Source organism: Otolemur garnettii, unplaced genomic scaffold (assembly GCF_000181295.1).
Source record: "Otolemur garnettii isolate 467f Iridium unplaced genomic scaffold, OtoGar3 scaffold00042, whole genome shotgun sequence".
Lineage (NCBI taxonomy): Eukaryota > Metazoa > Chordata > Mammalia > Primates > Galagidae > Otolemur > Otolemur garnettii.
Genome location: NW_003852437.1, coordinates 5,477,303 through 5,500,597, shown reverse-complemented (window position 1 = coordinate 5,500,597; position 23,295 = coordinate 5,477,303). Strand labels below are relative to the sequence as shown.

Here is a 23,295-nt window from a genome sequence, read left to right as displayed (position 1 = left end):
CAGCATTCCAGGTGCTTTGGAGGAGTCAAGATAATTAGATGAGGTCCCTTTCTTTTGAAGGCTTTGTCATCCAAAGGAGACGAAATATGAATAAATTATCATAATTCCATACATACTATGTTTATTGCTGTGTTAAATAGTAAAAGCAAAACGTGGGGCTCGGCACTCGTAGCTCAGTAAGTAGGGCACCCGCCATATACCCCGAAGCTGGTGGGTTTGAGCCTGGCCCAGGCCCCAGGCCTGCCAAACAACAATGACAACTGCAACCAAAAAATAGCTGGATGCTGTGGCGGGCCCCTGTAGTTCCCAGCTACTTGGGAGGCTGAGGCAAGAGAATCGCTTGAGCCCAAGAATTTGAGGTGGCTGTGAGCTGTGACGCCACCACACTCTACTGAGGGTGACATAGACTCTGTCTCCAAAAGAAAAGCAAAAATGGGGAGAAAATGTAGGAGTATAGAAAAAATATATATGATTAATTTTGATGGACAGCTGATTAATTTTGATGATTAATTCTTGGACAGCTTTAAAGAAAAGGGATAGTTCTCCTTTTTTTACTTAGTACACAGGGAGGAGAGTTTCTGAGATTTTGGAAAATTTAAGATGGGCAACAGTTATCATTCACTGTTTCCTCTTTAAATACCTCAATGTTGATTTTTTTTTTCCTAGCTTCCTTTTGATTTGAAATTACCATTTGCAATTTGGTGGTGGGGAGTGTCCATTTGAAAAATAGTTGTATAAAGAAGGGCGTGAGCCCTTTACAAAACGTAATTACATAAGGCCTCCACTCCTATGACTTCTTCTATATTAGTTTAACATGAGATTCTGGTCTCATATAAGCCTGTTCAGCAAGTTAGTTTTATCTTTAAACTAATTGTGGTAATAACTAATCAGAAATAAACAAATGCTTTTGCAATCTTCTTTCATCGGTTTCATGGTAGCAAACAAATAGCCATCCCTGTTTTCAATACTTGGCATTCTAATTGAAGGCTGATAATGGCAATCAAGTTTCAAAGGCAAAACATCTCAAACACCCTTCCTCATAAGACAGGTAGAACACTTTGAAAGGATTAGTTTAATTCTTAAACAAATATTTTTGTTACATTAAAGAGTCTTCCTATTTGGAAGTTATTTCCCCTAGACAAATCATTTTCTCTGTTCTTTTGCATAGATTTAGAATCTTACATAGGTTTTGGAATGTTTAAAAAGATAGTGTCAATATTTTCAAATCTAACTTTTAAAGTCTAATAATGGTGAGTGTCAACATGAAAAAATGTCTTGGGTAACTATAACGCTCTCTTCTCCCACCAGAGTCACCTCAACTAAAATGTGGTTTGAGCAAACATAGTTTCGATTCCGGTGCTCTAATTTGCCCTTCCACAGATCACTCCTACTGAGCACTTTCTATATGGAAATTTGTTTTGTTTCAAATTTTTATGAAAAGTACTTTGAAATTTTTCTTAGGAGCAATCAAAAGATGTGATATGCTTGTGTTAGGTATCTCACTCTTGAATTGTAGTTGATTTGAAGTAAACACAGCATTCCCTTGTGAATCTTGCACAAGAGATGAGATTAAGGTTGCAGTAATGTCCTCGAGTATTTCCTCCACACATCTATACCTGCGCCATCTAGGAAAGGGGTGAGTGAAGCTCCGAGTCTGCTCACTGGCCAAGAAAGATGATATCTCACAATTGCAACATAACTCGGTTTCTTCCTGAAATGCAAATTTGTGTCTGAATATAAAATAGAGAATATGGGCTTGTATTTTGTATGTCTGTGCTTTTTATTTCATTATACTAGTAATTTACTTGTTATTATATAAGAACAAAAATATCGCTTTGTGATAAATTGGAAAAATAAAAGACCGGAAAAAAGCCTGGTTCTTCCACATAGGTGGTTTGAAAAGCCACAAACTACATCCACACAGTGGTATACTGTGCCTCAGTTAAAAGATACCAAATACTGCTGATATGGTCTGGATGCTTCTCCCCTCCAAATCTCATATTGAAATTTGACCCCCAGCATTGGAGGTGAAACCTAAAGAAAGTATCTGGGTCTTGGGAGCAGATCCCTCATGGCCACAGTAATGAGTGAGTCCTCTAGTTGTTCACAAGAAAGCTGATTGTTTATAAGAGCCTGGCACCTGCCTTCTCTCTCTGCTCCCTGTCTCACTGTGTGACACGTTTGCTTTCCCTTGTCTCACCCTGTGACACACTGGCTTTCCCTTGTCTCACCCTGTGACACACTGGCTTTCCCTTGTCTCACCCTGTGACATGAGTAAAATGTCCCAGAGGGCCTCACTAGAGGCAAATGCCAGCATATATTTCTTGTACAGCCTGCAGAACTGTGAGCCAAATAGCCCTTCTTTTCTTTAAGTTACCTAGCCTCAGGTGTTCTTGCATATTTTTACAATGGTGCTATTTTATTGTGACTTACTATTGTTAATTTCTTACTGTGAGTAATTTATAAATTAAACTTTATCATAGGTAAGTATGTATGGGATGAAATGAATGTATAGGGTTCAGTACTATTGAGGTTTCGGGCATCCACTAGAGATCTTGAAACATATCTCCTGAGGATAAGGATAAGGATAAGGACCACTGCACTATTAGGGAATGATCTCCATAAGATACATTTCTGTATTTTTTAAAAAGGTAAAGAAAAATGTGTATAGTATGCTTCCATTTATCTAAGGAGTAGGTATGAAAATACATATGCATACACACACTTATATAAAGCACAATAACAGAAAGTTCAAGCATTTTTTTAAATAGTCACCTTGGTACGCTGGGTGTGGTGGCTCACAACCTGTAATCCTAGTACTCTGGGAGGCTGAGGCTGGTGGATTGTTTGACTTCAAGAGTTTGAGACCTGCCTGAGCAAGAGTGAGACTCCAACTCTACTAACCAGAAAAACTGAGGCAAAGGATTGCTTGAGCCCAACAGTTTGAGAATTACTGTGAGCTATCAGGATGCCATGGCACTCTACTCAGGGCCACAGAGTCAGATTTTATCTTAAAAAAAAAAAAAAGAATTACCTGTGAAGAAGGGAGAAAATAAGGGGAGGATAAGAACAGACATCCCTGAATATACTGTGTTGTATAAATTTGACTTTGGGTAGCATATAAATATTTTACGTAACTATAAAACTATATATTTAGAAAGCAATGTCCAGAAGTTGATAGTACAATAAAACAGATGAGCTTAAATATGATTTTAGTCAGTTGTACAGCCACAAAGCCAGAAACTATGTAAATTACTTTCAAAGAAATTTGACTATGTATCCTTAGTAGTGTATGCTGTTTCCACACATGGAATTGGACAAACAAAAAGCTTAAACTCTTTTTAACATTGCTGTTGTTATTCTGAGACTGTTGTGTACTGAGGGAGATGAAGCAAATTAATAATTATGTTGGTTTCGCTAATTTTTAGTGTAGACAAAAAGAAACACAGGTGAAAGATTACTGAGATTAAGTTAAAAATACTATGGCTGATTTTCAGTTAGAAGTATTAGTATGAATTCATGATGGTTTTGGGCCAAGGCTGGGTTTGAACCCGCCATCTCCGGCATATGGGGCTGGGCGCCCTACTCCTTTGAGCCACAGAATAGATGTACACATAAATATATACACATATACACATACTAATTTATTAGCTTAGTCCACTGCGAAGTCTTAGAGAAATGATTGATTTCAAGTCTAAGTAGGAAATGAACAAGATGAACCAAGAACAACTTTTCATGTCAAAAAGTTGAAAGCTACAAAATGCTAATACAGGATTATATAAATTATAAAAATATAATTTAGGAACCAGCTTCCAGTGGTCAGAGATGGGCAACTTGAATATCACTAGAGTAAGAACTGCACTGCTTTGAAACACATGAGCTATGTATATAGATTCAGGTGTTCAGAATGATACCAGTGATAAAAAAAAAAAAAACACGTCATATTTACCTTGGAAAGATGGTTTGTAAAACAGAAAATTAAGGAAAGAAATTAATATTTCTCCTCTCCTATGTGATTTTATATTAAATGCATAATATTGAAGAAGAGAAGACTAGAATAATATATACCAGAGAAAGTGGTTGTTATCATTGGTTACTAGGATTATGACTGTTTTTATACTGTATTTTGTGGGCTTTGTTTTCTGCAGTTGTCCTATTTTGGTTTTAATGTAAAAAAATTAAATAGGATGTGTGAAGTTCAGAGTTTTCCATTAGATTATCTCAATTAATTTTAATTTTTCATATTTTCTGACTTTTTTTTAGACCTCCAAACAAGCTAGAAATATGGGAAGATCTGAAGATAATAAGTAAGCCTGCATATCCCATGTAACAGCCCATTCTTAAAACGCAGTAGAACCTCTATAACTTGACCTAAGAGACTGTAGCAAACTGGTCAAATTGTGGAAGTGGTCAACTGTTTCATACATGTGGTGCATGTCCAGTCTATGAAAATTAGGTCAACTTGAGGTGGTCAACTATGGATCTACTGTATTTATAAAGGGAAATTTTTGTTTTCTATCATGTGGATAACTCTTCCTTATCTGCCTCATAGAATTTTGTTAGAATCAAATAAAATAATACAAAGTAAGTATATCAGTGTCATAGAAAGTGGTTGGTAAATGTTAGTGGTAGTGGTTGTACCATTATTGTTCTTGTTATGATGACCATTGGTAAAACTGTCCTGGACTACAACATACACTTTTAAGTACTGACATTTTATTAAGTACTTTTATTAAGTATTCCAATATTATCGTACATAAAAGTAAGTTTTTATTCTTACTTTAATATTATATGCAAACTTATATTAGTGATAAAAATTTGAAACAAAAGAGCTGTCCTGGGGCCTGTCTGCTTATGTCTCAGAATTTCTATACTACCAGTTATTTCTCTTTTCCCATATCCATTCAACTTATCATTGTCAACAGAATGATATTAAACCTTACTTATTTGGAAAAAAATTAAACCTCTCTAGTACCCGGTATTTCCTTTCTGCTGCTGTACTTTCTCACACCCGTTATGACCAAAGATTTCTACATTCCTGCTCTCTTCTTCACTCCCACTCATTCTTGGTGCAATACAGCCTGGCTTCCAATCTGGTGTCTCCACCCAGGCACATCTCTCAAGCCTCAGGAATAATTGCTATTTGCCAAATCCACTGGACATTTTCCTAGACTGCTCAGCAGCAGTCAGCGCCTTCACTTTCTCCTGTGTTTTAATCACTGTCTTACACTCCTAAGAAGCCTAGTCCCAGACTTTGTCCTGCCTTTCTGTACCTTTCTCCAGTCCTGACACAGGCTCATCCTCCTTGACCACTGTGGAAAGCCACAGTTGTTACGTGCTCAGCCCCTTGTACTTCAAACTGGCTTCCTTGGCAGCTAATAATTCTGAAGCTGTAATTCTTTGTACTTCCTGATCCTTCCTTACTTTCCTTTCTAACTCTTTCATCTAATATGTTTTTATTGGTTATTGTTTCAGTTAACAGATTGTTTCTAATTTACGTTAAACAACTTATAAGGAGAGACTAGTTATGAAATATTTTAAATTGATAAATTTTTGTACTTGAAACAGTTACAAATACGTTTTTAAAGTTCATCTTATGAAAAAATACCCATAAGTATGGTTAATGATATTATACTTGTGGTGTTTTAATAACAGTAGCAAATGGTATTTTTTTCCCTCTATGAAGGTTTCACAAGAAGTATCGTGGCAGTGTACAGTACTTGTATGCTGGTGGTTCTTTTGCGGGTCCAGTTAAACATAATTGGTGGATATATTTACCTGGATAATGCAGCAGTTGGCAAAAATGGCACTGTAAGTTCAAAAGACTTAAATAGATACTGTCCTTTTGTTCAAGAGGTTCAGAGATTATTATTTATCCTGATAACAATTCCTGTGAACTAAATATCTTTATTTTTCATATGATTGTGAACTTCTAGTAATATAATTACTTTTTGTGTTTTGAAACTACATTTTTTTCCTTTTATTTTATTTTATTCTTGGGATTCATTGAGGGTACAAAGAACTAGGTTACATTGATTACATTTGTTAGGTAAAGTCCCTCTTATAATTGTGTCCTGCCCCAAAAAGATGTGTCACACACTGTGACCCCACCCCTACCTTGAAACTACATTTTTTGTTATGTTAAGGAATATAATTTTTCCTATTATTTCAGATCCTGCAAGTTTCAGTTCAGGTTATGCTGAGAGCATTACTTATTTACTAATTGAACATTGGGATTATTTAACCTTATTTCTGTTCTGTGCAGACAGTTCTTGCTCCCCCAGATGTCCAGCAGCAGTATTTATCAAGCATTCAGCACCTCCTTGGAGATGGTAAGATTCTTACTTGTGACCTGTATACTAATTTCAATTCTTTTATTTGTGTTATTGAGGAATTTAAAAAGTGAGCAAAGCTTTCAAATTCGTTTTTTCTTTAACAGGCCTGACAGAATTGATCACTGTCATTAAACAATCCGTGCAGAAGATTTTGGGGAGGTAAGATGTTTTTATTTGACTTTGCTGCCTCCCTGATTCTGATGGCATAAATGAAAAATTAGAATTATTCTAGAAAGCTACTGACTTTTGACATGGCAGTTTGTGAACTCTTTGTAGTCTAACCAGATACCTTTATAGAGTATTGCATAACAGAATCTATTTTTTTCATCAGTATAAACCTTTTTATACTGAGGGGTAAGCTTTAATATTCTGTTGTTTATTGACTGATTTCTAAACAAATCAGAAATATCTGGGTCGTGAGATAAAACACCTACTTTAAAATATGCCTCCGAGGCTCTTTCCTCCCACTTAGACTAGTAATATCTGTGATTACGGTGGGAATTTTCTTGTGAAATCTACAGAAAGATTTTTCTTGGCTGTGTAATAATGGCCCTTCACTAGTGGCTGATTTCTTAATCTATTTTGGGCCAGCCATCAGTTTCAGGTCAGACCAGATGAAACAAGGAAAGTGCTCAGGGTGTTTTGTATGGGTCCAGTTTATCCTGATTCTCTTTTCTCTGTTTCTAGTGTTTCTCTTAAACATTCTTTGTCCCTTTTGGACTTGGAACAAAAACTAAAAGAAATCAGAAATCTCGTTGAGGAGCATAAATCATCTTCTTGGATTAATAAAGATGGATCCAAATCTTTATTATGCCATTATATGATGCCAGATGAAGAAACGCCATTAGCAGTTCAGGTGCTTAGTTCATAACCATTTACCAAACCTGTTATTCTGTGTTTTTATAAAATATTTTACTCTCTTTTGAAATTTTGATTTCTGGGTCTTTTGAAAGTTAAGTGACTAAAAGATATATATGGTAATAATTTAAATAAAACCTTATTAACTTAAAAAGAAACTATACATATGGCCAGTTTCTAGTTAGAAACTCTTATAATTTTATTTATTTATTTTTATTATATCACTGCTGTGTACATTAATGCAATTATGGGGCACAATGTGCTGGTTTTATATACAATTTGAAATACTTTCATCAAACTGGTTAACAGAGCCTTCACTGCATTTTCTTAGTTATTGTGTTAAGGTGTTTATATTCTACACTTAGTAAATTTAACACGTACCCTTGTAAAATGCACCATAGGTGTGGTCCCACCAATTACCCATCCTCCCCTCTCCCCTCCCACTCCTCTTTCCTCCTCATCTTGGGCTATAGTTGGGTTATAGCTTTCTTATGGAAGTGTGGGTGCTCTTATAATTTTAGATATTTAGCACATTTTTATTGAGTATCAGTTAGTGACAGTGGATACTATGGTGTATGCTGTGAGTATGAAATGTGTAAGACATGTGCATTATACTTGGGGAACTCGGGAGACAAATTCAGTTAATGTGGCCAGAGCATATTTTATATCAGGTCAAGTAGAAGAACAAAGAGCTGAAGGTCAGGGCTAGATTGTAAAAAGCTTTCTGTGCCATGGATAGGAATCTGAACTTTGATTTGTAGACTAAGAAAGGTAGATTTTAACCAGGCTATTAGCAAGATCACATTTGCTGTTTAAAATAGATTAAAGATAGCAATATGACAATGGAATGAAGGAAGTTGTAGTCATCCAGTTGAGAAACGAGACCTAATCTAACAGTTATCAACTACAGTTGCTGCACCTTGGTGTGTCTGAGCAGTTGTTATATAAAGGTTGCAGATTATACAGCTTATTTTTAAATTAATATTTTTTCATTAATCTAGTGGATTTTACTTATTCTTTCCAGTCAGAGAATAACTTTCACTTATCAACTGGAGAAAGCTTAGAACAGAAAGGTCCCTATGTATATCTCAGCATGGAGGCTCTATTAGAATAGAATGTTGTATTTTCATTGCCTGTAGGTTTCTTCCTCCCCTAAATACCCTGAAGATAAATCTTGGGTACTGAGAGACACCCTGTATTTGTGAGTAGGCCAAAAAAAGGTGGGGGGGAGGAAAAAGCCTCTTTTTTTCTCTGTATATCTACTAGAAATCTATCCAAGAAGGACAGATAAACAAAAAGCTTAAATAGTATAATTTTACTTTGACTCATGTTTTTAAAACTATTAATATTTACCTGTGTACATAAACCTTTACAAGTTTTCTTAAGTTTAACTTTCTTCTTTTTTTTTTTTTTGAGGTAGAGTCTCATTGTGCTGCCCTCCATAAAGTGCCATGGCATCACAGCTCCACAGCAACTTCCAACTCTTGGGCTTAAGCAATTCTCTTGCCTCAGCTTCCCTAGTAGCTGGGGCTATAGGCACCCACCACAACACCCGGCTATTTTTCTGTTGCAGTTGTCATTGTTGTTTAGCAGGCCCAGGCAGGGTTCCAACCCGCCAGCCTCGGTGTTATGTGGCTTGCACCGTAATTGCTACAGCAATTTTTTTGCTTCTTGATAGAACATAGAGTTTTATATTTCCTGAACTCTTGAATTTATGTATGTGATTAGTTTCAGCATGACCCCGTGCTAATATTGAAACTCTAAAGTATTGCATTTTAATTTTACAGGCCTGTGGGCTTTCTCCTCGAGATATTATCACTATTAAACTCCTCAATGAAACGAGAGACATGTTGGAAAGGTATGTACACTGCAAAACACAGGGAAAATGTGTTTCTATTTGGAATGTACTTAAGACCGTTTTTCAGTTTTTCTTGAACAACATATTCAGCATAATACTGTGTTAAAATTAAATTTTGAATCTGTTCCTCTGCCTTGGGGAAATAGGGATTTTTTCCAAGATGCCCACCCTCTTCCCTAGCCTGCAAATTCTGATATACTAGTTGAAAGGTACTTAGTGCTTATATTTTAACAAAAGCTTTCCAAGGTAATTCTGGCATACTCCATGTATACTAGTAAATATTTAACAGCTAACTCAGGGGAGAGAGGGGAATGGCAGAAACTGAAATTGTAGCATCAGCAGACCTCAAGCTCCCAACTTGAAGTCACTGAGTACCAACTTAGAGAGTTGGGAAGAGTTGCTCTTTCAAGCCAGCACTAGCCAGCTCCAGCTAACCCTCAAGTAGTACGGGCACACACCTGCATCTGCTCATGTGTGCACACATGCACACACTCCATCTTAAGAGCTACTCACTCTAAGACTTTTAGGACAGACTGTAATGTTCCTAAAAGCTTCCAGTGATAAAAATGTCTTCACATCTTTCCTAAAGTGAGTATTTTTATTTTGAATTACCCCAAAGAAAGCCAGGATGTTAAAAATCAAAAAAGCCCCAGACTGTATTAAAAGACCATACAACCTAGATTCAAGGTTAGTTCGACTTAGAGCCAGTCTCGCTGAGCCACTTAAACTCTTTGAGATCATTTTATCATTGTAAAATATGAGGAGTAATACTTGTCCTTCCCAATTTATTTTTATCTTAATTGATAAAAACATCCAAGTCTCTTTTTTTTTTGTTTGTTTTTTGGGGGGTTCTTTTGGTTTTTTGCGATAGTCTCACTCTGTTGCCCAGGCTAGAGTGCCATGCTTCAGCCTAGTTCACATCAACCTCATACTCCTGGGTTCAAGCAATTCTCCTTCCTCATCTTCCCAAGTAGCTAAAATGGCAGGCACCCACCACAATGCCTAGCTAATTTTTCTATTTTTAGAATAGACAGGGTCACTCATTTGCTTGGGCTAGTGTCAAATTCTGAGCTCAAGTGATCCTCCTGCCTCAGCCTCCCAGAGTGCTAGGATTACAGGAGGGAGCCTCTGCCTCTAGCCCAAAGTCTCTTTTAAATTAAAACTGCTCTTTGCCTCTTTGGGATAATTTAAGCCTGTTTTCCCTAGTACTATTTTCTGAGGAAATGATATCTCTTCCTTATGATAATTTTTCATAAGCAACTGTTGGTTTAACTCAGCTACTAAATCTACTGTCTGTATTCAAGTAGCAATCTCCACTTTTTCTTCATCATATTTTCACTAAATCACTCAATGATGCCTCAGAAAAGGTCATCAGATCTTTTGCCAGATCTCATGAATCTGTAATGTTCATCTTACTTAACTTTCTCTGGTATATGACACTGTTCATAAGTCTTCCTTAAAATTTTATCTCACGTGGTTTCCATGATGTTATGCACTCTTTCTCTTGGATCATTTCTTCTTAAGTTCCTGTATGTGGTATGTCTAGCTTTCCTTTAAACATAGGTGTTTCCCAGGTACTTGTTCTTACTTCATCTGCACCTGCCCCAGGCAATTTTGTATGTTTCCATTACTTTAACTACTATCTGTATGCTAATGATTCCCAAATGTAAAATCTAGTTCTCCACTCTTAGGAAGATTTCTGCATGGTCAGAGATAGAACTATTTTTTTCATTTATTTATGCATTTATGAATTATTTATTCAGCAAATATTTATTACCTGTCTTTAGTATATTAGGTACAGTTCTAGATGCTAGGTCTTTAGCTCTCCTGGAACTTACATTTTAGAGGGAGAGTAAAACAATAAGCAAATAACTTTATTCATGAAATACAAAGCAGGGTAGGGTCTAGAGAGTGACTAGGGATGCTGCTTTTGACAGGCTGTTTAGGAAAAGACTCTCTGAAGAGTTGTCATTTGAGCAGAGACATGAATCTACTATGGATGTGAATATTACAATCCTGGAGAGTATAGTTCAAGGCCAAAGAACAGGTGCAAGGATCCTAATGCTTGGCTTGCTCAAGGAGCAGCAGGGAAGCCAGTGTTGGCTAGAGCACAGTGAAGTAGAAGAGTGACAAGAAAAGGAGGTTGGAAAGATGGCCAGGGATTCTAGAGTGTATTGAACCATGATAAATGTATTTGTTTTTTAATTCTTTGATTTAGGGGGAGCCATTGAGGAGGGTTTTTTTGTTTGTTTGTTTTGTTTTATTTTTTTGAGACAGAGTCTCAAGTTGTCACCCTGTATAGAGTACAGTGGCATCCCAGCTCACAGCAACCTCAAACTCTTGGGCTCAAGCTATTCTCTTACCTCAGCCTCCCAAGTAGCTGGGACCACAGGTGCCTGCCACAACACTCAACTATTTTTGTTATTGTTGTTGCGGTTGTCATTGTTGTTTTAGCTGGTGTGAGCCAGGTTCGAACCTGCCAGCGCCTCAGTGTATGTGGCCGGCACCCTCCCCACTGAGCTATGGGTGCCATTGCCACCACTGGGGAGTTTTAAGCAGAGTGATGACATGGTCTATGTTTATGAAAGATCTCTCTCATTCCTGTATGGTAAATTGACTATAAAGAGATAAGAATGGAACACGGGAGCCAGTTTCAAGAATTAAAGTGGTCTAATCAAGAGATGGTCATATCCCATATAGATTATATCTATTTCTACAAAAAAAAAAAAAAAAAAGACAAAAAAGAGATGGTTATAGCCTGGACTGAGTAGTAGCAATGACAACAATAACAAGTAGTTAAATAATGGGTTTGATTTGAAGGTTGAACCAGTAGTACTTGGTGAATTATTTGGTGTAGTTTATGAAAAAGGAGGCAAAGATGACTCCTAGGTATGTGGGCTGAGCATTTGTGAAAATAGGAATTGCCATTTATATTTTGTCACTGTTAAGCTTGAGAAGTTTATGAGACATCAAGTGGCTGTGTCTATTGGCAATTGAATATGAGAATCTAGAATGCAAGAGTTAGCTTATGGATATAACTTTGGGGTTCATCACCTTTTATATGGTGCTTCAAACTACAGAGGTAGGAAGAGATAGAGGCTACCAGACAGCTTAGTCATTGACACTTCAACATCCAAAGTTTAAGAAAGGAGGAAGGGCTACAAGGGAGACTGAGCAGGAGCTGCCCATGAAACCAGAGGAGACGCCAAAAAAGTGAGAGGTTCTGGAAGACACTTAAGGAAAATATTGCAAGGAGACTGTGACTAACTGGATTGAAATGCTTCCGGAAGGTCAAACGAGATAATAACTGAGAAATGACACATCAGATAATGTCAAGATGGAGTAGGTTGGTGATCTTGTTAAGAAGTTTCAGAGGGACAGTGGAGATAACCCGACTCGGAAGAATTAGAGCTGGGGAAGTAGAGACAGCAAGGATAAAACGCTTTGTCAAATAAAACATTTGACTTTGAAGCTGAGCGTGGTGGCTCACACCTGTAATCCTAGCACTCTGGGAGGCCGAGACAGGTGGATTTCCCTGAGCTCAGAGGTTTGAGACCAGCCTGAGCCAGAGTGAGACCCCATCTCTACAAAAAGAACAAAAACCAAGCATTGTGGTGGGCATCTGTAGTCACAGCTACTTGGGAGGCTGAGGTAAGAGAATTGCTTAAGCCCCCAAATTTTGTTTACTGTGAGCTATGATGCCATAGTACTCTACCAAGGGCCCCAAAGTGAGACTCTGTCTCAATAAATAAATAAACAGGAAAAAATTTTTTAAAAAGTTCAAACTAAGACAATTGAAAGCAAAATTTAAAGAAAAGTTTTACTTTGAGAGGTGTGGAGAGATGGGACAGTATTGAAGAGGAATATGGAATCCAGGAGATTTTGATTGTGTTTGATAGATTTTTTAAACACATCTTTTTACTAGACTAACCTTCATGAGGTTAGTAACTTGTTTGTTCAATTCCTCAGCTCTTAGAACAATGCCTTGCTGTCACAGATGCTCAGTAAGCATCTACTGAATTGATAGAAGAGGGAGGAATTAAGGTGGGAAAGCAGGATAATTTTAGGGGCAAAGAGCCCTGAATAGGAGAAAGGAATGAGCTCTAAACTGTAAAGGGTTGGTTCTAGGAGTCAGGACGAGACGGCTGAAGTAGCTGCAGGTGCATGTAGATGGCAGATGTAGTGCGACAGCCTGTGGACGTTCTCTTTGCTTCTTTGTGTGTATGAAATAGGAAGCAAGGTCATTTGTTTCGAAAAGCTGCTCTCATTTCTTTCATTGGCCTGAATGAATTCAATGCAATAAGAGGAAGAGTTAAAATTAGGCTTTTTAAGCACGTAGGCTATAAGCACAGTTCCATACTGCTTTACATATCTTAATTCATTTAACCCTTAAGTAACCTTATGAGGTAGGTCCTCTTAGTTTCCATTTCTTTAATTTCCATACCCTTAATTTGTTTTTCTTCTTTGAGCCCTACCCTATTACCTTTTTTTATTTTTGGAGACAGAGTCTCACTTTGTCACCTTCAGTAGAGTGCTGTGACATCATAGCTCACAGCAACCTCAAACTCTTGGGCTCTAGCAGTTCTCTTGGTCAGCCCCCCAAACCTGTGAGCCTCAGCCTCCCAGAGTGCTAGGATTACAGGCATTGAGTCACCTTGCCCAGCCCCATATTCCCTATAAAAGAGAATAAAGTTAAACTTAAATTTACTGTGGGACCCAGCAATTTCACTCCTAGGTATCTGGGCATGAGAAATGAAAACTTATGTCCACACAAAAACTTCTTAGTAATTTTCATAACAGCATTATTCACAATAGCCAAAAGTGGTAACAATCCAGATTTATATCAATTGATAAGTACATAAATAAAATGTGATATATTCCTACAATGGAATTCTATTTAGCAACAAAAAGGAATAAACCATTGATATATGCTACAACCTAGATGAACCTTAAAAACATTATGCTAAGTGGAAAGACCACAAATTAGATGACTTCGTTTCTATGAAATGTCCAGAAAACTGTACAAACAGAAAGAAGATTAGCTGTTATCTGGGGTTCATGTTGGGATTGGATTGGCTGCACATGGGCATAATAGATGACGGGAGTATTCTAAAATCGGATTATAGTGATTGTTGCACAACTACGTAAATTTACTAAAAATCATGGAGTTATACATTTAAAATGGGTGAATCTAATGGTTTCTGCATGCAATTCCTAACTCAATAAAGTTGTTAAAGTGCTTTTAAAAGGAGAGAAGGTCCATAAGTAGACAGATAAACACAAACACATACATATGCACACACTTATTGACCAAGAAACCTAAACACACGCAGTTTCTAACATGCATAGCCCCCATGTATGTTCTTTTTTTTTTTTTTTTTTTGAGACATGTCTTCCTTGGTAGAGTGCTGTGGCATCATAGCTCACAGCAACCTCAAACTCTTGGGCTTAAGCAATTCTCTTGCCTCAGCCTCCCAAGTAGCTGGGACTACAGGTGCCTGCCGCAACGCCTGGCTGTTTTTTTGTTGGAGTTGTCATTGTTGGTTAGCAGGCCAGGGCCAGGTTTGAACCCGCCAGCCTGGGTGTATGTGGCTGGTGCCCTACCCACTGAGCTACGGGCACTGAGCCTATCAAAGAGTTCTTGTGAGATAAAATGCCCCAGTTCATATTTGAGCTCCCCACTTACTAGCTACATAACTTCAGGAAATTTCTTCATCCCTCAAGTATCTAGTTCCTCATCTGTACATGATAATAATGTGTTCTTTTCTTTTCTTTTTTTGAGATAAGAGTCTCAATCCATTGCCCTGGGTTAGAGTGCTGTGGCATGATAGCTCACAGCAACCTCAAATTCTTGGCTCAAAAGATCCTTTTGCCTTAGCCTTCCAAGTGGCTAGGACTACAGGGCTGCACTATGATGCGCAGGTAGTTTTTCTATTTTTAGTAGCGACAGGGTCTCACTCTTGCTCAGGCTGGTCTCAAACTTCTGAGCTCAGGCAATCCACCTGCCTCAACCACCCAGTGTGGTAGGATTACAGGTGTGAGCCCACCACATCCAGCTGACAATATTTTCTGTCTCACTGGGATGTCATAGCAGAGAATGTAAAGGAAATCTCTATGACTGTAAGAGGATTTAAGAGTGTCCTCAGGAGAAATAATACTAGTATTGATACTTTTAAAAATACACTATATAGCTCCAGTCGCTCACTGGGTTAACACATGGTACTTATATGACGGTGCGAGTGGAGAAAAATACGTTGTACAAAATGCTGGCCAATATAAGAAAATCTAACAAATTGAGTGAATATTGTCATTGTCTTGTGCTAAAATAAGCTCATTTATAATGTTTTATTTTTAAAGATTTTCCTGGATGTATTTACAGTGTCTCAGACTGTAAAAACTAGATAGTGCCTACAAATATTGATAACTTTCAAAGATAACCACATAATTACTGAATTTCTTTTTTCATTGAGAATTTAAAAAGTAATTTCTACTTTTTCTTTTGTATAGTCCAGATTTTAGTACAGTGTTGAATACTTGTTTGAACCGAGGCTTTAGTAGACTTCTAGACAATATGGCTGAGTTCTTTCGACCCACGGAACAGGACCTGCAACATAGTAACTCCATGAACAGGTGAGATGACACATAAAAATGTTACACTAAGGAATGGTCTAAAAATTAGTGCTTTGTGTATGTGAATTTTTTCTTCCAAGTTACAAAAAATCTTAAAGAGTAAATCCGAGTGCCTCATTTTGCAAGAAATTCAAGTCTGTTAAACTAATGATATTTTCATTATCAGAAGCTCCTTCTGGTTTCAATATTAAAACTTACATTTTTTCCAAAGGCTTTGCCACTATAGTGAAGTACTTAAGTTGTGAAACTACCTTTCTATTAGCCAAATTGCAATTATTGGGGTTTTTACTCTTTAGAATATGAAACTGACAATGTATTTAAATTTTAATGTGTCTTTTAATCTCATTCCATTACTGTAGGCCGTTATTAGTTTACATAATTTAATACTTTGGTCATTATAATAACCAAGCACTCTTGTAGATTTCCACTTGATGAATTATCTTCTTAGAGCTCTACAAACACTTACATCCGTTCATTTTCAGTCTGTTTCATAGAACTGGGAATATTCAGTTCATGCAGCTGTTAGTGATTTTAGTCAGAATTGTTACTAAGTCATGGACTTATGCTATATGTTATGGCTTTATTTTATCTTTATCATATATATATGTGTGTATATGTATGTGTGTGTATATATACATATTTTTTTTTATTTTTTTTTGCACAGTTTTTGGCTGGGGTTGGGTTTGAACCTGCCACCTCTGGCATATGGGGCCAGCACCCTACTCCTTTGAGCCATAGGTGCTGCCCCTTTTTTTTTTTGGACAGAGTCTCAAGCTGTTACCCTGGGTAGAGTGCCATGGCGTTAGAGCTCACAGCAACCTCCAACTCTTGAGTTTAAGTGATGCTCTTGCCTCAGTTATTCTATTTTTAGTAGAGACAGAGTCTCACTTGTTGCTCAGGCTGGTCTTGAACTCATGAGCTCAAGCAATCCACCCTCCTCGGCTTCCCAGAGTGTTAGGATTACAGGCATGAGGCACCGCGCCCAGCCCTCTTTATTATATCTTTATCATCTCTACATGAGACATCTGTGGTCACATATTATAGTGTACTTTAAGAACCTAGATTATATAATTTGTTATATCAAGCTCAGAACATAACGGGTTCTAAATCAATGTTGACTGACTATAAACCCATCTATTAAAATTTGGGGAAATAATAACTAATAGGCAATGTATCTGTGCAATATCAAATTTAATTCTTAAACACATAGGGCAAGATATCATTTGCCCAATTCTCTGGGGCCCTTCTGTGTTTTGTTTTGTTTTTTTCTCTTTGTCTTCCTACCCCCTTCTGAGTTGTTAGAAAAGAATGATTTGCCATTAACATTGAGCATTTGGAATGCTTAGAGCCATAAAGTTTATTTTCTGAAGCAATTTAAATATCACCCTAAGATCTTTTAAAGTTACACAAAAATAAATTTCAGCTCAAGACACATCCTAAACCAGGTGCTCCAATTAGTAAAGTTTCACTATAATTTGTGCATTGCAAGATATTAGATATTTTCCCAGTGGTTAAAGAATTGTAATTGTTGTATCATGAACAAAAACTTGACCTGATACACTGAAGAATTATAAAATTACATTGCAGCCATGTCAGCCGTTGATACAATCTTCCCTTCCTTAACTCCTGTGGTACTCATTACCTACACTTTCAGATACAACCTACCTTGGTTTGGAATCTTATTCCTCAGTTACATTGTAAGCTGCCTCTCAAAGTAAGAGACTGTCTTATGCTCTTTCATATCTCTTTACACATATAGGCACTCAGTAGTTATTTTCTATCTAAGTTTTTGTATTTCGTTTCAACAGCTAACTTTATGCTCTGTAAATCAATACCAGAAACATTTCCATTATACCCACTGTCATCCCTGTTGTTGATTGTGTTTTAAAAGTTCTAGGCACCATAGTAAGTCAAGAAAAGGAAGATTGTTAACTACTGGCAAAGACACAAGTATAATTATTTATTTTTTATAATTAATAATCTAGCTCTTTGAAGAGGTCTGGATTGACCTCTTGGCATGACTGAAAAATAATATAAACTAATAAAGGCTTAAACTATGTAGATAGTTCAAGTAGATAGTAGAACGTCTGTAAATTGACCCTCCAAGAGACTGTTAACAGACTGGTCAGTATAAGGAACTAGGCCTGCTGTACTGATACATGCATGTGATGTGTGTCCAGTCTATTAAAAATTAGGTCAACTTGAGGCGGTCAGTGTAGGGAAGTGGTTATCTATGGAGGTTCTGCTGTATATATACAGATATATATCTATGTGTGTTTATGCCATTTGAGGGGCCAGGAGTTTGAGACTAGCCTGGGTAACATAGCAAGACCCCATCTCTACCAAAAACAAAAAAAAAATTAACCAGATGTGACAGCACACACCTGTGGTCCTAACTACTTAGAAGGCTGAAGCCAGAAGATCATTTGAGGCTGCAGCAAGCCATGACCATAGCACTGGACTCCAGCCTGGGCAACCAAGTGAGACCCTTTTTCTAAAAAAAGATAATGTTTTAAAAATTTAAAAAGAAACAAAAATTAGGCAAAAATTGAAATGCCCAACTCTAGGAAGCTAATGGTATAAATTGTCACTGCTAAAGGATGGATTACTATAATCGTTAAAAACCAACCAGGCAACATGAATGGAGCTGGAAAATGTTCTTCTTAGCAGAGTATCACAAGAATGGAAGAAAAAGTATCCAATATACACAGCCCTGTTATGAAACTAAATTTATAGCTTTCATAGGAAAGCTATAACCTAATTATAGCCTAAGAATATGGGGAGGTGGAGGGGAGGGGAAAGGGGTGGATGGGTAGAGGGAGGGGGATTGGAGGGATCACTTCTATGGTTTATCTTACAAGGGTACAAGTGAATCTAAGAGTAGAATATAAACGTCTTAACACAATATCTAAGAAAATGACACAAAGGCTATGTTAACCAGTTTGATGAAAATATTTCAAATTGTATATGAAAACACCACACTGTACTCCCATGATTGCATTAATGTACACAGCTATCATTTAATAAAAAAAAAAAAAACCAACCAGATGAAAACTTTAAAAGAACTTTCAATAACAATAAAAATGCAAAAAACGGTATGTTTGGAAGGTTAGAGTTTTATGTTAAAAAACACAAGAAAGCAAAGATATCTATAAAAATTGCCAGAAGAAATTAACCATGTGTCAAGTATAGTTGTCATTTCTAGGTGATAAAATTATATTTGGGGGGTTTTCCTTTTTTATAGATTTCTGTAAGCCTCAATGACTATTGCTTTTATAATTAAGTTGTTAATTTCCCGTGAGGTAATTTCAGAAAATGATTATTAACTGTGATGATTTTTCAGTCTTTCCAGTGTCAGCCTGCCTTTAGCTAAGATAATTCCAATAGTAAACGGACAGATTCATTCGGTTTGCAGCGAAACACCTAGTCATTTTGTTCAGGTAAGAAGAAAGCTTGGGGATATTGCTAAAAACAAATTGAGTTCTCAGTGTGATCATGTTTGTCTAACATAAAATTACACTCTGTGATACTTGTTCAGAAAAACATAGAATTTGGAACTCCATGTAGAATGTGGCACAATGCCCAATAGGAGTAATAATGTGTGATCACAAACATGTAAGTTAGAAGTGCCTTTCTCCATGGTAGAGTCCAACACTGTAGGACCGCATATGAATCCGGGTATTTATATCACATTAATGTTCTGCCTTACACTGTGTCTTGTAAGAAGATTGAAATTTGAGACAAATCTTTTGTGGAGAAAGAAAACATTTTAGTATTTAATAAACTAGAACTGTTGGCGGCACCCATAGCTCAGTGGGTAGGGCACCGGCCACATACACGGAGGTTGGCAGGTTCAAACCTGGCCTTGCCAGCTGGAACAGCAATGACAACTGCAACAACAACAACAACAAAAATAGTCAGGCCTTATGGCAGGTGCCTATAAACCCAGCTATTTGGGAAGCTGAGATAAGATAATCGCATAAGCCCAGGAGTTTGAGGTTGCTGTGAGCTGTAACACCACAGCACTCTACTGAGGGCACCATAGTGAGACTCTGTCTCAAATAAATAAATTCGTTAATTAATTAAATGTAACTATTAATAGTGCATCAATAACTTGCTCACTGGCCTGGCACCTGTGCCTCAAGTGGCTAAGGTGCCAGCCACATACACCCAAGGTGGCGGGTTTGAATCCAGCCTGGGCCCGCCAAACAATGATGGCTGCAACCAAAAAATAGCCAGGCATTGTGGCGGCTATTGTGGTCCCAGCTACTTGGGAGGCGGAGGCAGGAGACTTGCTTGAGCCCAGGAGTTGGAGGTTGCTGTGAGTTGTGATGCCATGGCACTCTACCCAGGGGGACAGCTTGAAGCTCTGTCTCAAATAAATAAATAAATAAATAATTTGTTCACTAAAATGAATAAACGATGAGTTATTTAAATTTTTCACTAGACTTCCTATAACGTCATCTTCTTTCTTAGGAAAGCATTTGGAATGCATTGAATAAGACAAATGTTATTAATAAGGTGACTTCAGATTGCACAGATTTCATTTGAGTCACATCCAAACTTGAAAATTGTATCATAAGTAAAACAAATGACTTGCAGTTCAGTCCACCTCAACTGCAAACTGCTACAGTACTGTACACTGAGAAGAGGTCTCAGACAACTGAGCGTGTCTTCTGTGGAGAGTTTTTACTCGTGGGACCGTGATGAGCCCTGAATAGAAGGGACATCTTTCTTGTTTTCACTGCATTGTCCTTAGCTGGACCTTCACATGCACGCTTCCTCCTCTGGGTTTTGACGATAAGTGGGAAATACAACCAAGAGTAAAACCTCGTCAGTCGCAGTGCTGAAGCAGTTTTGTGCACTATGCTGTCATTAAAATCTATGTAATTGGTCATAAAAACAAATGGTTTCAACCTAACAAAAACACCATTGATGTTAATGTTTAGTAAAATTTTTTTAGTGTGACTAGACATATGTTAAATTTATACACTTAAACCATTGATTGACAAGATATCCATCAGTTTTATAACTCGGACTTCTGAGTTAAAATACCAAGTGATCTACTTAATAAATTGTCCTATGCTCTACTATTTTTATCTTTCATGAAACTTTTGCCTTCATTCAAGTATTAATTTACTTAAAATTAATATTTTTGAACTATTGCTACTTCAACCACAAAGGTGTATAAGTGATCGTGTTGCAGATACTACAGAACAGGGTTGGCCAACTCTATAAAGGGCCAGATAATAAATATTTTAGGCTTTGTGTGATATACATTGTCTGTGGAAACGGTTCAGTTCTGCTCTGGTAGCATTAAAGCAGTGATAGACAATACATGAACAAGTGAGTGTGGCTATTTTGATAAAGCTTTACATATAAAAACAGGCAGCAGTGACTTTGGCCTGCTGGCCATACATTACTGATTGGTGTGGTAGGAGATATTAAGATGATAGTATTGCTGAGAAAGGTAAAAAGTAGCTGGGACTATAGATGTGTACCACCAAGCCCGTCTAATTTTTTTTTTTTTTTAGTTTGTATGAATACAGGGTCTCACTCTGCTGTCCAGGCTTATCTCAAACTCTTGACCTCAAACAGTCCTCCCCGCTGGCCCCTTCAAAGAGTTGAGATTACAAGCACAAGCCAATAGAGCTAGCCTGATGAGAGAATTTAACTATTAACTGGTTGAGATCAAGACATACTCAATTGGGTTTTCTGATACTTAAAAAATTCAAGTGCCTGGTTTACCTTCCATTTGTTGACATTCCCGAGGCCCGAGGCCTTTTCTGCAGGGACCCTTTCGCCGTCTACTGAAGCCTGTGGACCCCTTCTCAGAATAATGTCTGTAAATGTATACAGAAAACACATAAGGTTTTGAAGGAAACCAATTACATATAGTTTTCAAAACATCTTTTAAAATCAAGTTTATGATGTAGCAGTATTGCTTCTTTATCATGCATTAAATCAAGATGGAATGAGAGTTCTCGTAGCTACCACAACTGTCCTGTGATTTCTTTTGAAGACAGATTGACACATCCAGCTAATGCCATTACAGTTTGTTGCCTGCATTCAGACTGAAGGAAATGCCGGATTTTAGCTAGAAGTTAATAAAAATAAAGATAGGATTTTTTTCCTTTACATTCAGAAACCACTTGAAGTGTTAAGAACCTTTGCTCTAAAGCAGTGGTTCTCAACCTTCCTAAAGCTGCAGACCTTTAATACCATTCCTGTGGGTTGCAACCCACAGGTTGAGAACTGCTGCTCTAAAGTATATACAAGGTATCCATGTAACAAAAATACTTGCACCCCTTTAATATTTTGAAATAAAAAATTTTAAAAATAACAAAAATAGAAGAGAAACAATGTCTATATGTATGGTTTGTGTATATGTATAGACAAAATAGGCACATACTACATGTACTGGTTAGATCTGCTAGAAAGTAATATGCCTTAACCATGTTCTGTCAGTGTCCGGGAAAATTACCTTTTGTCTTAATGCATTTAACCTTATAATCATTCATGCAGCAGGTACTTATCTCTGACATACACAAAAATGCATTTGAAAACTATTTGGGAGTTTTTCCTCAAAGTCACGCTTGAATAATTATAATACCACCATCGCCCATTTGAGAAACTTGTAACTATCTCCTAGAATTTAGTTGTTGTTGTTGTTGTTGTTGTTTGAGACAAAGTCTCCTTATGTCACCCTCGGTAGAGTGCCGTGGCATCACAGCTCCCACAACCTCAAACTCTTGGACTCAAGCAATTCTCTTGCCTCAGCCTCCCAAGCAGCTGGGACTATAGGCACTCACCACAACACCTGGGTGTTTTTCATTGCAGTTGTCATTGTTGGTTAGCTGGCCAGTGCTGGGTTTGAACCTGCCAACTTTGGTGCATGCGGCTGGCGCTGTAACCACTGTGCTACAGGTGCCGAGCCAGAATTTAGTATTTTTAAAAATTCCTTTCCTTAAATGGTTTGCTTCTTGGCCTAAACTAGTGCAAAACTTAGACCTAATCTCATTGCTTAAATATAGAAATGAATTCAAATTATCTATACTTTTGCAAACTCTGATGTTACATTGTCATCTTTGCTAGGATCTGTTGATGATGGAGCAAGTGAAAGACTTTGCTGCTAATGTGTATGAAGCTTTCAGTACCCCTCAACAACTGGAGAAATGATTGTTCCTTCACGAAAAGCCACAGTAGGATTCATTTTCTTTAAAAAAAAAAAAAAAACTGAAAAAATCAACTATACCTAGAGTAATAATTTGTTACCAAAATGCCTAATAAAAATATATTCTTAATCAAAGTCTTCATTTCATAATGAAATAGATTTATTTGGCATCTTAATATATTTTTTTAAATTCACGCAAACCAGTTTTTGTGGGCATATCTAAGTATACCAGAATTGCTGATAGTTGTTTACCCCATGGATATTAGTTCCAAACTGACTAAAAACTGATGTAGATACTTTTTAATTTATATAATATGAAATGCAGTGCACTTTGATATTAATACTGAGGAAAAATCTGTTGGGGAGGTAGGTGTAGGATGTATGAAGTTTGGAAAATAAGCTATTTAACTAATAATGTTCTCTGGACTGCAGTTAAACAA

The 23,295-nt window shown here is 37.1% G+C and overlaps 1 protein-coding gene across 1 annotated transcript in view; it reads left to right on the top strand.

Moving 5' to 3' along the window:
• PEX3 (peroxisomal biogenesis factor 3) overlaps positions 1-23,010 on the top strand; it is a 36,033-nt gene extending 13,023 nt beyond the window's left edge. The window contains exons 4-12 of the mRNA XM_003790274.3: positions 4,264-4,307; positions 5,687-5,811; positions 6,266-6,332; positions 6,440-6,494; positions 7,023-7,191; positions 8,981-9,051; positions 15,559-15,681; positions 19,025-19,121; positions 22,777-23,010. Of these exons, the coding sequence (XP_003790322.1) occupies positions 4,264-4,307; positions 5,687-5,811; positions 6,266-6,332; positions 6,440-6,494; positions 7,023-7,191; positions 8,981-9,051; positions 15,559-15,681; positions 19,025-19,121; positions 22,777-22,860 (835 nt within the window). The 3' untranslated portion in view covers positions 22,861-23,010. The remainder of the gene's footprint in view (positions 1-4,263; positions 4,308-5,686; positions 5,812-6,265; positions 6,333-6,439; positions 6,495-7,022; positions 7,192-8,980; positions 9,052-15,558; positions 15,682-19,024; positions 19,122-22,776) is intronic.
• Positions 23,011-23,295: the final 285 nt, after the last annotated feature.